The sequence below is a fragment of the Lissotriton helveticus genome, chromosome 9, assembly GCF_964261635.1.
Source record: "Lissotriton helveticus chromosome 9, aLisHel1.1, whole genome shotgun sequence".
Lineage (NCBI taxonomy): Eukaryota > Metazoa > Chordata > Amphibia > Caudata > Salamandridae > Lissotriton > Lissotriton helveticus.
Genome location: NC_136070.1, coordinates 561,529,385 through 561,543,098, shown reverse-complemented (window position 1 = coordinate 561,543,098; position 13,714 = coordinate 561,529,385). Strand labels below are relative to the sequence as shown.

At 50.1% G+C, this 13,714-nt stretch overlaps 1 protein-coding gene across 4 annotated transcripts in view; it reads right to left on the bottom strand.

The window, feature by feature from the left end:
* The window catches only part of LTBP3 (latent transforming growth factor beta binding protein 3), an 872,522-nt gene that overhangs the window by 332,157 nt on the left and 526,651 nt on the right, over window positions 1-13,714 (bottom strand). For 2 of the 4 annotated variants that reach the window (XM_078660464.1, XM_078660466.1), the window contains exon 1: window positions 7,182-7,562. The exons of 1 other annotated variant lie outside the window; for it this stretch is intronic. In XM_078660464.1, coding sequence (XP_078516590.1) covers window positions 7,182-7,425 — 244 coding nt within the window. In that variant the 5' untranslated portion in view covers window positions 7,426-7,562. Of the gene's footprint in view, window positions 1-7,181; window positions 8,201-13,714 lie in introns of those variants that run through there. One more of the 4 variants, XM_078660465.1, reaches the window with a different exon arrangement.

Here is a 13,714-nt window from a genome sequence, read left to right as displayed (position 1 = left end):
TTTTTCTGAGAGAAATACCAAAGATAAGAGACCGTTAGGAAATAGTACGGATTAGTTAGAGTCACGAAAGCTAGCCTTGGTAGCAGGGTAGGGTCAACTTACTTTAACGACCGCGGCTCCCCTCGGTGTACCTATGCAGTCAGCGGCTGTCTTCCGGGAGTGCGGGGAAGGTAAACAGACCGGTTTAAATGCTAGACGCCCCTGATTGGTTCGGCCGTCCCTCGTGGGTGTGTGACGTCGGTGGCTCAAATGCACGCCCCGCGTCTTAAAGTGACAGGCAACCTTGGGGTGGTTCAAAATACACGGAAACCAGTGTGGTTCGCTCGGCGGTCCCATGTGGGATGATGATGTAAGGACAAATCTGACATAGCAAACGTTTTGGTGTTCGTAACCCTGGAAATTGAGGGTTCGAGTCCAAGTGCTACTAATGCACCAAGTATTTTGTTACTAGTTGCGGGGTTTTCAAATAGATTACAGACATATTTTATAGAAAACCGGGGCGACTACTGGGAAAGTGGTCCCTCGCCTGGGAGCTGCAGTATTCGGATCAAAACAAGCAGTGTAGAGGTGGAGAGAGGGATCAAACAAATGGCTTGTGTTCACTTGCTCAGAAGGTGCGGTATTGCGCTCAAAGCAAGCAATATAAAAGAGAAGGGGTAACTACTGGAAAAATGGCCCCTCGCTTAGACGTGTTGCACTCAAAGCAAAGAGTATAGAAAAGGATCAAACATTAACCTTGGACCCTCGCATGGATGGTGCAGTGTAATGCTTCAGCCCAGCAGTGTCAAAGAGGAGAGGGATCAAATGTTAACCTGGTCCCTCGCTTGGATGGTGCAATATTGAGCTCATCACAAGCGGTATAAAAGAGAAGAGGGATCAAATGTTAGCCTTGGGGGGGGGGAAACGGTTGGTCCTCACACAGAATGAAGTATGTGTTTACGGACCTGTATGTGTCCCTTCCCAAATGATATCAACTGTGTCCCTAACTGAGTGCCTGTATACTCTAGCTGGTAATCAGAAATTTAGACCTCAGGTATGGAGAGACAGGAAAAGGGGGGTGTATTAACCCCTCAGCGTAATGCACTACCCCACGGTATCTCATCGTTGAGGCCCTTTGTATTAGTACCCAGGCGGTACACCCAACGTTGTTCCTTCTCGAATAGCAAGGACTCGGAACTGCCCTCCAGATGTTCAAGGATTGTCCACTCGAGGTCATTAGGTGTGTGATTAGTTTGCAAGAAATGTGCTGTAAGTTTTGTTGTTGATTTTTTGCAACGGATGTTGCTTCGGTGCTCGCATATTCTGGTTTTCACACATCTGGATGTCATCCCTACGTATTGTAATCTGCATCTGCACGTAATCAAATATACCACATTTGCGGTGTTACAATTGGTGTGGCTACGTTGAACCCAGCGTGTGCCGTCCGTCAGGTTCAGAAATTTGGTATGTGAAGTCAGGTGACAGATACTACAATTACCGCAAGGGTGGTGTCCCGTTACTGGTGGTAGCCCCCATGCGTTATGAACACTCGGTGTTTGGTTGGGATTGGTATCTTCTCTTGGTCGCGTATGGACCAGGGAATCTTTCAGGCTGGTAGCCCTTTTATAGGAGAAGAGTGGTTTTTGCCAATGTGCCTTGTTACTGGTGATAATTCTCCAATTCCTGGATATGCATTTGCTCACTGCGTTAGATAGGGGGTTGAATGTAGTGACACATGTTAGAGGGATCTCACTCCTTTCTGGGGGGGGATTATCTTCCAACAAGGCATCCCTTTGTTGGTTCCGTGCTCTCTTTTGGCTAGTATTTAGGATTCTCTTCGGGTATCCCCTTTTCTCCAATTTGATAGTCAACGCACTCGCTTGTTGCTTATATGTAGACAGAGTGCTACAATTTCGCCGTATTCTCAGATACTGCCCATACGGGAGATTGTCGCGTAGGGCCCGGGGGTGATAACTGGTGAAATGTAACAAATTGTTTTTTGCTGTGGGCTTTTGGAAGGTTTTGGTCTCCAGTCGGTTGCCTTCCCTCTTGATGGTAACGTCTAAGAACGTGAGTTCATCCCGGGAGTGTTCATGTGTGAACCTCAGGTGGTCATCGCACGTGTTGATCCAGGCATAGAACTCGAAAAGGGTAGGCTCATCTCCTTGCCAAATCATAAACACGTCGTCTATGTAACGTCGCCATACGGCGATGTTGTTGCCGTATGGGTTCAGAGGGTTCAGAATGTGTTTTGACTCAAAATCATAAATGTAGAGCCCCGCTACCGATGGGGCAAAAGTGCTGCCCATTGAAGTTCCCGTGACTTGGAGGTAGAGTTGGCCATCGTATTCGAAAAAGTTGCGTTTGAGGGCAAGGGTGGCACAATCAACTACAAAATCACGAGTGGTGTTGAAGTTCCACACCGCCTGGTCCAGCGCTTCCTTGACCACCTTAATGGTCTCGTCCTGCGGAATGCAGGTATATAAGCTCTCGATATCCATCGAGACGAGGAAACAAGAGGCGTTCGGTAAGGAAATTGTGTTAAGCAGAAAAAGAAAACTCTTTGTGTCCTTGAGGTAGGTGGTAGTGGATTGGACAATAGGTTTTAAGAAGAAATCACAATATTGTGAAAGGGGCTCCAAAAGTGATCCCAAACCCGAGACAATTGGTCGTCCGGGGGGGGGGGGTGTAACACATTTTTATGTGTTTTTGGTAATACGTAAAAGTAGGGGACTCGTCCCTCTGACAACGTCAGAAAGCTTTATGACTAAGACCATGCTTTACGAGTATAAATGCAATACTGCCCACCTAGATCACATGCCTTGAAGTCATAACAGAACTATCGCAAACCAAGCTTTTTCACAAGATGGAATATTTAATATCGCTTTAAACTTTTTGAGTTTTCAAGAAGGGTGAGATTCGTTAATCTGAAGAATACGCCCCCTGAAATTAACTGTGATTCCTTTTTAGGTTTCGCCTGGCGTTACTGCGCAAGCAGTTCGTGCAGGCGAAATCCTAATGTTTACAATATGGGCTATAGGAACGTCCCCCGGCTCCCATTGGCTAGCTCCATAAATGGAGGCTAGCCATTGGAAGCCGGATCTGTCCGTCAAGGCCGGACCAGATTCGTGGGCGTTCCCGCGATTTTTTCCCTCTCCACCCACTTCTGAACGTCATCGCGGCGGTGGGTGGGTGTTATTTTTTTTTTTCGAGTCGGCCTGTTTTCTTCTTTTTACAAGTGTCTGTTGCTGGAGTTGGCTGCAAGATTTAAGTTCCCACGAAACGATCAGGTAAGGAGCATTTTCTTTATAAATGTGTTTTCCCTTTGTATGTTTACGTATTTTGACGTTTTCGCTCTTAATGTCTTTTTTCTGTTTCCTTTTGTTTTTATCCCGTTCCCGACCCCCCCTCCCGCTCTCCGTGTGCCCGTTCCCGCCCCTGCCCCCCCCTCCTGCTCCTTGCGTCGCCTCCCCTTAGTGTTCAGCCTGTTCTCTAGCTTTTCCTAGGCCTCCATGGCCTGCAGCTAGAGGAAAGTGAAAGTAAAGCCATTCTGGATTAAATCCCCTGGTCGGATCCAGGGACAACTTCTGAATATCTTTTATGGGGAATTCCAGGGAAGCGCCGTTTCCGTTCCCTGGCGTGGGATGCAAGAGGCATCAGATCTCTTGTGCAGCTCTAGGCCGAGAGGTTACCAGACAGCACGGCACCGGCATTGTAAGCAGAACGGTCAAGGGGTAACGAGCTGCATCACATGATGATGTCCTGGCACAGGGACCGGGCACTGTGGATACTGCACATCACACCACCCCGCAAGCATGCTGCACGGACCCCGTCTTATGCTGCAAGCTGTGGCGTAGTTTTTTGTTTTTGGGGGGGGGGGGAGAGTGATGGGGGTTTCACTCTTGGTGTGGCACAAGTTTTTTTTTGGGGGGGGGAGAAGGGGGGTGGTGGCATCCCCCAGCTATCAACTGTCGTCTCGGGCGGCAACAACAAGCCTCTCCCGCTCCTCATGGAGAAAATGCTCGCCAGCACACCCCACCCCTTTCACTGGCGGAACGCAGTAACAGCCACGGGAGCCTATAGGGCTCGCTACGCCAATGGCTGCAAGCATGCTACATGGCGGTACTGTCTTATGTAAATTAGCGGTTCCCAATGAAGGTTTTCTCTGGCATTTTTGTGGCACACGTCCCCAAGTGTAAAAAAACGACACAAATTACTTTCATGAATGTAAAATTATGAAACGCACAGATAAAATTAGAACACAACCGTCTAAGCTAAGATTATAAAACAAACTGGAGGAGAAGTAAGGAAAGTATCAATACCGGGGTCACACAGTCAACATGCAGAGACCAGAAAACTAACAGCAGCGCAGGTTCCCCATAAAATGACGCTGAAGCCTAGACAGGGCTGCTGCAGCCCTCCACCTCTCTTACAGCATGCTGGGTTCCGTCATGAGGGGAGGAGTTGTTGTTCTGATTCGGTCGTCTCTTCCTCAGCTGCACACGTCGTATCCATGAATATTAAGGGTGTATCTGGCACTCGTGAAATGTGCTAGCTGGAGCTACGCACACTGCTCACCAGTGTGACCTCCGTACACACGCCCTGCCCACCTGTGGCCGCTTCCCTCTCCCAGAAGGGCCAGCTCTAGACTGTGCCCTGCTCATCCTGCCCATCACTCCCTCCTGCTTCAAGCAGCGCACACAAGTGCACTGCAGTCTGCCAGGCAGTCCCAACTCGTGACCCGCCCACCGGGACATGCCCTGAAACTCACAACAGGAAGCAACTACTCTCACTTCCACAAGAGTCAGCTGTTCCCACCCGGCCAGCTCCTGCGTGGGCACACCGCGATTACCCACGTGTCTGCCTGATAACCCGTAAGCGTTTGAGGGCCGACTGTCCTCAAGCTTGCTTTAGGTTGGACAACCAGTGCCTACTTCGGACACTCATCAGCGCCACTCACAGACAGTGACGACCATTAGTGCTCTGCCCACCATTTATTTACTTCTTGCTAACTCATGGGCATCACAACTGCCACGAATGCCACCGGAAGTAATGAATGTGTCCTTGTGTAATGTAGCTGGTGCTCATGCACAGCGCTCCTCTACCCGCAGGTCTAGTTTGCGCTATATAAAACTGCAAGACAATGTAATAATAAACTATTTTAGCTGTTGGCAATGTAAATAACAATGCCATTTATTTATAAGTAAAAAAGAAATGTCATGAGCAATGCCAATAGCTCTAACTTTTCCAAAGGCGAAACCATTGCATTGTAAATGCTTGTTTTTTTTAGAGGGTGCTGTAGGCATACAGGGCCAGTGATCTCCTTGAAGTCTATGTGAGGCATCTCATCACTCTGAAGAGTGGAAATAAGTCCAAGGTGTGGGACATCCTCCAACTGAGGGCGAGTTGAGATTTATATTTCCTCTCACATATCAGGATTTCCACCCATACAGAACACCAATTTGAGATCACATAATAATCTCCATTATAGCATAGGCTTTGGTTACTGTACAGAACAATCTCAGTGATGGACAAATAATATCTCTTGCAGAGAACAGTTGTTTCTCACCCCTCCCACACCAGATCAGAACGTCCAAAACCATCTCAGACCTAACAAGCCCCTGGCAGAGCTGGAGAAATGGAACTCTACATGATGAGATGTACTTCTGGGTTTTAGCAGCTGAAAGAGATGCAGGTAACTACCTACCTTATATGTGGGAACAATACGTCCAGACATGAAACCCTTGATGGTGGTACTTGGCGAGTCACATTTTTAGTCATGATGCCTAATGAGACAAAGACACAACTGCAGATGCTTGTAACCTCATAGAGGGAGAACATGGATTAACAGTTTTGATTGATTGCTGCTTTTGAGGAAGATTGGAACTGACTTGCATATATGGGGTCGCGGGATGTCTTTTTGTAACGTCACAACTAGGCTAAAAGAAAAAGCTGAAAATCTGCTACTAGTGGCTTTTCAAAGTATTAAACCTGTGTGCTAAAGTATTTCCTCATAATATGACTACTAGACTGAGTCACTGGTAGTGCACAATAATAGAAGCTCAAATTAGGCCCCAGAGTCGAAAAAATGATGTGCCACAGAAATTCACAGTTAGCATTTACATACAACACTCTTATCAATTAAAAACAGCTCAGCAGAGCCGTGTAGGGCATTTCATGTGTATTGTGTAGTCTCGCTAGGAAGTTAGCTAGGACGTTAAGATGACACAACACCGGACCTTAAAGAGAGATGTTACATATTCGTGCGTTTTACAATGTCTGAGTGAGCTGTTGAAATAACTGCAGCTTAACAGTGGCTGTGGTGTGATCATGAATTTGTGCTAATGGTGAAATAAAAAATTACAAAAAAAGTAATTATTCAATCTACCATTTGTGAATTAAATGTCAGTATTTAAGGTTTTTGTTTCCTGATGCAGACAAAAAAAAGCCCTTCCCACGGTCGATCAAATTGGCATATTTACACTATGTGAGCAAGACAATCACATATTTTAAATATAAAAACACAGCAATCAACAGATGAGGGCGACCACTATCGTAAAGTGTCTGGTAGAACACAGTAACCAATGTGACAACGCTTCAATAAATTTTAATTCATCTGAGTTGCAATTCTTTTGCTAAAATCTTCAAATTATGCTGCAGAGAATTATGATGTGAGAGGCAAATTCATTTCACGAAGAACTAGTGCTCTGGGAGGAAGATGAAACAATGTAGATAGAATAAGGGAAAAAAAGTGGTGTTCAAAAACGAAATTGATCTGCTAAAAGTCTATGACTCACAGAGGTTACTCTGTAAGCGCTGGCAGAACAATAGAAAAGAAAAGCCAGGTATTAAGGCGATCTCTTCCGGCTTCAATAATTAGGGAATGGTCTGAGCCTGTGGTTTTAGTAGGGTCTGGATGGTAACATGCTTGACGCACACTCTGCTTCTTGCTGCAACTGCCTTTACTTCATAAACTCTGGTTTCAAGTTTGTATTTCCGTATGCTTAATGTGACTTCAAGAGCCAGCATCTGGTGCCCCACAAGCCTCCAATGTAGGAGATTTGGACGGTGACCAGTGTCACCAGTTGCAGCAGACAAAGATCCCTTGAACAAAGTTGCAACCTGCCTCCCCATCAAAGTTGCATCCTCCCGCCCATGCTCCCCCCACCCCCCATCTGCTACTCATGATACAAATAACTCACCAACGCGGAACCCCGAGCCAGTGAGGGTGTCAGTGGAGTGCCCATTCTCGCCAATCAGTGTCATATTGCTGCCAGGCCGGCAAGTGTCTCGGCATTGCCCCTTCTGGCATGTCCGCTTGCAGATGAGGGGAGCAAAGACCACCTTGAAGCGCTCCCGAGCCACGGTGCCAGGCGAGGCGAGGGCACACCACTCGCCCAGCGCCAAGGCCGCCAACCAGAGCAGCCCTTGCATCATCATCATCATACCATCCTAGTTTTAAAAAAAGAACCGAAAATGGTAAGCTGTCTTGATGGCTCGACACTCTTGATTGTAAATTTCTCTGGAAACCTCTTCTCTTTCCCTCCGCTGCCTCTTCTGGAACAGTATCGCCAGTTCTTCTCCCGAATGCTCTTTGCTTCCACACATATAATTGCTTTACTCAGTTACTTCCCCAGAACAGTCGTTCCCGTTCGTCAAGGCCTACTCCAAAACGTTATTTTCTTTTCGTTAGTAGGCTGCCCTACAGCGTTATTTTCTTTCTTTCATCGACTTCTCCATGTGCATCCCGAGCTTCATGGCTGCGCCTGACAAAGGGCCCTTCCAGAAAGTTCTCTCTCTGCTTTGGAAATTTCTTTGGACTCGTCAGCTGATGCCTTTTTACCCTCTTTTTTTTTCTTTCACGGATGCATCGGTTCGTCCCTCCCTCTCCTCCGGGCGCCCCGCTTTCTTCCTCCCTTTCGAGCCAGGAGAAAGAGCAACGAGAACGAACGCCGGGCCAGGGATCCGGAGCGGATAAAAGTTTCCACAACAGCAGCAGCAGAAGAAAACTGAAAACTGCTACGTCTGCGCGTAGGGATAAATCTGTGCGGCGCTTGGCGAGGCTCTGCACATTCCTCCGTCTGTGCCTCACCCCCTGTCTTTTTCCTCGCTCACTTTCTATGGATAATATGAGCCGTGGGCGGGAACGGCGGAGAGGCGAGGTGATGCGGGCCCGCTGCCACAGCCACCACAAGCCTCCCCCGGCTGCCACGCCGAAGCGGCACTTGGCACCTGGCGATTACAGGCGCGGGGCCAGCACCACAAACTTGTGCCGGCGCGACGATGACGCCCTGGTAGCACAGCACGTTTATTTCGGGACGTTCCGGTGGGGTGGGGCTTTGTTTTTATATGTTTTCTCGTTGTGAGTATTACTTATCCCACCGAGGTAAGAGACGGTACTTTCTGCTGGGCCGTGCTTATTGGATTTAGCACTGTATTTCTGAGAGTTTTCACATATGTGCTTTATTTTGTTTTGTTTTCTCCTCCTCCCCCTCCACTCTGCCTTATCCCCAGGCCTTTCTGTTTTTTGTTTATTTAATTAGCAGTTGGGCCATAAGGGCTACTGTGGAACATACTTTGAAGTGCGTGCTAATTATATTTACTGCTATATTCAATGTTTTAAGTATGAAGGTGATTTTACTAATGTTTTTACCGGGAAAAATGAAAGTGGAGCCCGATGGTGCCTAATATGGGGCTGAGTCCCAAGGTCATCTGTGAGATAAGGTGCACTGGAGAGGAATAGTGGCTAATCAAGCCTGTAAGGGAGTGCGTTGCAGAGTCTGTGGTCAGGTGGAGGTAGTAATGAAGAGGAATTCTCTATGAATGCTCTCACAGAGGAAGCCCGAGGAGTGTCACCTGCCTGATACTCCCACATCAGAAACCTCCTCTTCCCATCAAAGTAACATACATGGAAAAAACACTTTTTGAGAGTGATAAAATTAAAAAGAGATTTGGAAAAGAATGAGTTTTACTGGGCCTTGTAAGACTGAGAAGAGATAAAGAAGGGCCCTGAAGCAGGCCTGCCTAGACATATATGCGACAAATCAAGCCTGCACTGGCTCACCCAAATGCACCCTTGGCCCACCCAAATAAAAATTCCTGGAGCCGGGCCTGCTTATCCCCCTCCTTTTTCTCTCCCCTTCACCCTGCTCTCAGCAGCTCACACCCTGCTTCCTCCTTTCTCACCCTCTTCTCTTTGGCCCTCCCCCTTTGCCTTCTCTCTATACAGCACTCTCTTCTGCCATCCTCCTGCTGCAGCTTACAGGCCAGGTAATGGTCTGTGTAGGAAGCTCAGCTGATAAAGTGCATGGGGCGTGTTTGTACGGGTCTGCATAATCGTACCTTGCACTTGTGCTGCCTTGTACCTGTTCTTTTTTTTTTTATGGAAACGTGCACTGCTCCTGCCCATGCTGTAATTTTGTTGTGTTAGTGAAACTTAGCAAACGTCGTTTTACTCCAGAAAAGTCAAAAAGTCTTCACTGGCAGTTTTTCCTCATAGATCAATAAGATAAGAAGAGCGATACAGCAGGAAGAAAGTAATACATACCACTACTAAGATATATATTCTGACAGTACATCCATTTTCAATGACTTTCCACAGGATGGCAGAATTGTATCAGATTGTTTCTGCCGGGGTGTGATGTGGCGGTGCCTTCAGGTCACAGAGCCGGCAGTGGCGTCATTGATGGCGTTGGGTTGCTTTTTCTTCTGTTGCTGTCCAAAACACACAGTTCCTGGTGCTGGTAGCAAATGAGCTTGAAGTCTTTGCTGTTCCTGAAACTTCTTGAACAGGGGGCAAGCTCTACCTCAAGCCATTGGTGAAACTCAGAAAAAGAAGTTGTAGAAAGTCCAGTCCAGTCCTTTCACTACCCAAGAGGCAGCCACTTCAGGCCAACACAGCAAAGCACACATCAAAGTGGTAGTCTCTTCTCACAGGTTCTCCAGCTCTTCTTCTTGGCAGGTTTCTTATTCCCAAAGAGTTGTAAAGTTCTGGGGTCAGGGCCCCAATATTTAAACCACATTCCCCTACAAAGTTCCGTTAGGATACATAAACCAGTTCTGTCTGGCTCAGGCCAGGTTCACTCCAGGAGGGGGAGACAGCTTTGTGGAAGGCAGCCACAGTCCATTCAGGTGCAAGTGACAGCGCCTCCCACTACTCTAAATGAAGCCAGGTGTATTCAGCCTGGCTACAAGTCACCCAGGAAAGGCAGGGCACACCTCACCCCCCCCCCTTTGTGTCTGTCTAGTGTGAATTCACACACCATGCTCCTGTCACTCTGAACACAGACGGGGAATACCCAAAAGTCAGAGGCACACAGGATGGTCAAGCAAGAAAACGCCCACTTTCTAGAAGTGGCATTTTCAATCAGACAATATAAAAATCATCTTTACTAAAAGATGTATCTTTAAATTCTGGTACCAGGAAGCCTAAACTCCGCTTCTCTATCTTGTCCCAATGTAAAGTTAGACTTGTAAGATCTTACAAAGCAACTCCCATGTTAGCCTATGGGACAGATAGCCTTTCAATAGTGCAAATAAAGTTAGCCGTGTTTCACTATAATGACATGTTGCACACACCAGTATATGTCTTACCTTAAACATACACTGTGCGCTGCCTAGGGGGGTACCATGGCCCATCTGAGGGGTGCCTTACATGTAAGAAAAGGGAGGATTAGGGTGCACTTGCCAGGTCAACAGGGCAGTTCACAACTGCGCACACAGACACTGCAGTGGCAGGTCTGAGATAACTTTACAGGGCTACTCCTGTGGATGGCACAACCAGTGCTGCAAGCCCACTAGTAGCATTTGATTTACAAGCCCTGGAACACTCAGTGCACTTTACTAGGGACTTAATAGTAAATCAAATATGCCTATCATGGAACACCAACCCAAAACCCCAATTTCTAGTAGGAGCACTTGCGCTTTAACATTGAACCGGAGTGGGAAACCTTTCGAGAACGGACTTCGGAGGAGGCGACTCTCCATTATCACTGCCAGCACCAGGCTTGGGACCCACCTTTGCAACCCACGACTTGCCGGACCCGCTGCGCGGGTCCCGCTGCGGAAAAGGACACTCTGCAGGGAGCACAAGGGGAGCCTAAAAACCTTTTTTGTCATCTTGGTCACCGGCAGGGCTGCGAGCAGGCGAGCAGGGACTCCATTGCCCAGGAGTCCCTGCGTGCAACACCTGTGGCCGCTCTCCCTGCCGGCAACGCCCCCTGACAGCGGGGTAAAAACTCAGCGTTTCCCGTGTTGAAGCGGGAAACCTTTCGAGAACGGACTTCGGAGGAGGCGACTCTCCATTATCACTGCCAGCACCAGGCTTGGGACCCACCTTTGCAACCCACGACTTGCCGGACCCGCTGCGCGGGTCCCGCTGCGGAAAAGGACACTCTGCAGGGAGCACAAGGGGAGCCTAAAAACCTTTTTTGTCATCTTGGTCACCGGCAGGGCTGCGAGCAGGCGAGCAGGGACTCCATTGCCCAGGAGTCCCTGCGTGCAACACCTGTGGCCGCTCTCCCTGCCGGCAACGCCCCCTGACAGCGGGGTAAAAACTCAGCGTTTCCAGTGTTGAAGCGGGAAACCTTTCGAGAACGGACTTCGGAGGAGGCGACTCTCCATTATCACTGCCAGCACCAGGCTTGGGACCCACCTTTGCAACCCACGACTTGCCGGACCCGCTGCGCGGGTCCCGCTGCGGAAAAGGACACTCTGCAGGGAGCACAAGGGGAGCCTAAAAACCTTTTTTGTCATCTTGGTCACCGGCAGGGCTGCGAGCAGGCGAGCAGGGACTCCATTGCCCAGGAGTCCCTGCGTGCAACACCTGTGGCCGCTCTCCCTGCCGGCAACGCCCCCTGACAGCGGGGTAAAAACTCAGCGTTTCCCGTGTTGAAGCGGGAAACCTTTCGAGAACGGACTTCGGAGGAGGCGACTCTCCATTATCACTGCCAGCACCAGGCTTGGGACCCACCTTTGCAACCCACGACTTGCCGGACCCGCTGCGCGGGTCCCGCTGCGGAAAAGGACACTCTGCAGGGAGCACAAGGGGAGCCTAAAAACCTTTTTTGTCATCTTGGTCACCGGCAGGGCTGCGAGCAGGCGAGCAGGGACTCCATTGCCCAGGAGTCCCTGCGTGCAACACCTGTGGCCGCTCTCCCTGCCGGCAACGCCCCCTGACAGCGGGGTAAAAACTCAGCGTTTCCCGTGTTGAAGCGGGAAACCTTTCGAGAACGGACTTCGGAGGAGGCGACTCTCCATTATCACTGCCAGCACCAGGCTTGGGACCCACCTTTGCAACCCACGACTTGCCGGACCCGCTGCGCGGGTCCCGCTGCGGAAAAGGACACTCTGCAGGGAGCACAAGGGGAGCCTAAAAACCTTTTTTGTCATCTTGGTCACCGGCAGGGCTGCGAGCAGGCGAGCAGGGACTCCATTGCCCAGGAGTCCCTGCGTGCAACACCTGTGGCCGCTCTCCCTGCCGGCAACGCCCCCTGACAGCGGGGTAAAAACTCAGCGTTTCCCGTGTTGAAGCGGGAAACCTTTCGAGAACGGACTTCGGAGGAGGCGACTCTCCATTATCACTGCCAGCACCAGGCTTGGGACCCACCTTTGCAACCCACGACTTGCCGGACCCGCTGCGCGGGTCCCGCTGCGGAAAAGGACACTCTGCAGGGAGCACAAGGGGAGCCTAAAAACCTTTTTTGTCATCTTGGTCACCGGCAGGGCTGCGAGCAGGCGAGCAGGGACTCCATTGCCCAGGAGTCCCTGCGTGCAACACCTGTGGCCGCTCTCCCTGCCGGCAACGCCCCCTGACAGCGGGGTAAAAACTCAGCGTTTCCAGTGTTGAAGCGGGAAACCTTTCGAGAACGGACTTCGGAGGAGGCGACTCTCCATTATCACTGCCAGCACCAGGCTTGGGACCCACCTTTGCAACCCACGACTTGCCGGACCCGCTGCGCGGGTCCCGCTGCGGAAAAGGACACTCTGCAGGGAGCACAAGGGGAGCCTAAAAACCTTTTTTGTCATCTTGGTCACCGGCAGGGCTGCGAGCAGGCGAGCAGGGACTCCATTGCCCAGGAGTCCCTGCGTGCAACACCTGTGGCCGCTCTCCCTGCCGGCAACGCCCCCTGACAGCGGGGTAAAAACTCAGCGTTTCCCGTGTTGAAGCGGGAAACCTTTCGAGAACGGACTTCGGAGGAGGCGACTCTCCATTATCACTGCCAGCACCAGGCTTGGGACCCACCTTTGCAACCCACGACTTGCCGGACCCGCTGCGCGGGTCCCGCTGCGGAAAAGGACACTCTGCAGGGAGCACAAGGGGAGCCTAAAAACCTTTTTTGTCATCTTGGTCACCGGCAGGGCTGCGAGCAGGCGAGCAGGGACTCCATTGCCCAGGAGTCCCTGCGTGCAACACCTGTGGCCGCTCTCCCTGCCGGCAACGCCCACTGCTCTACCCTATTTCTTAGAGCAGTACTTCCGCTGCGCGGGAGCGACCGGGGCGAAGACCGGGCAAAGAGCGGGCCGTTTGAGGCCGTCGAGTACGGCGAAGTCCGGCCTAGGCCCACTCCCCCTGGACATTTCGTATACTACCCATAATGCCTTTGAGATCAGGTAAGGAGCGCAATGTTCAAATAAATACTTCCAACGGCGTTGTCTCAGGACCCTTGGACGCTTTTATTACACGGGCCACTGGCATCTTAGAGAAAGAAATTGCCATGGTCGAGAAAAGGCTCTC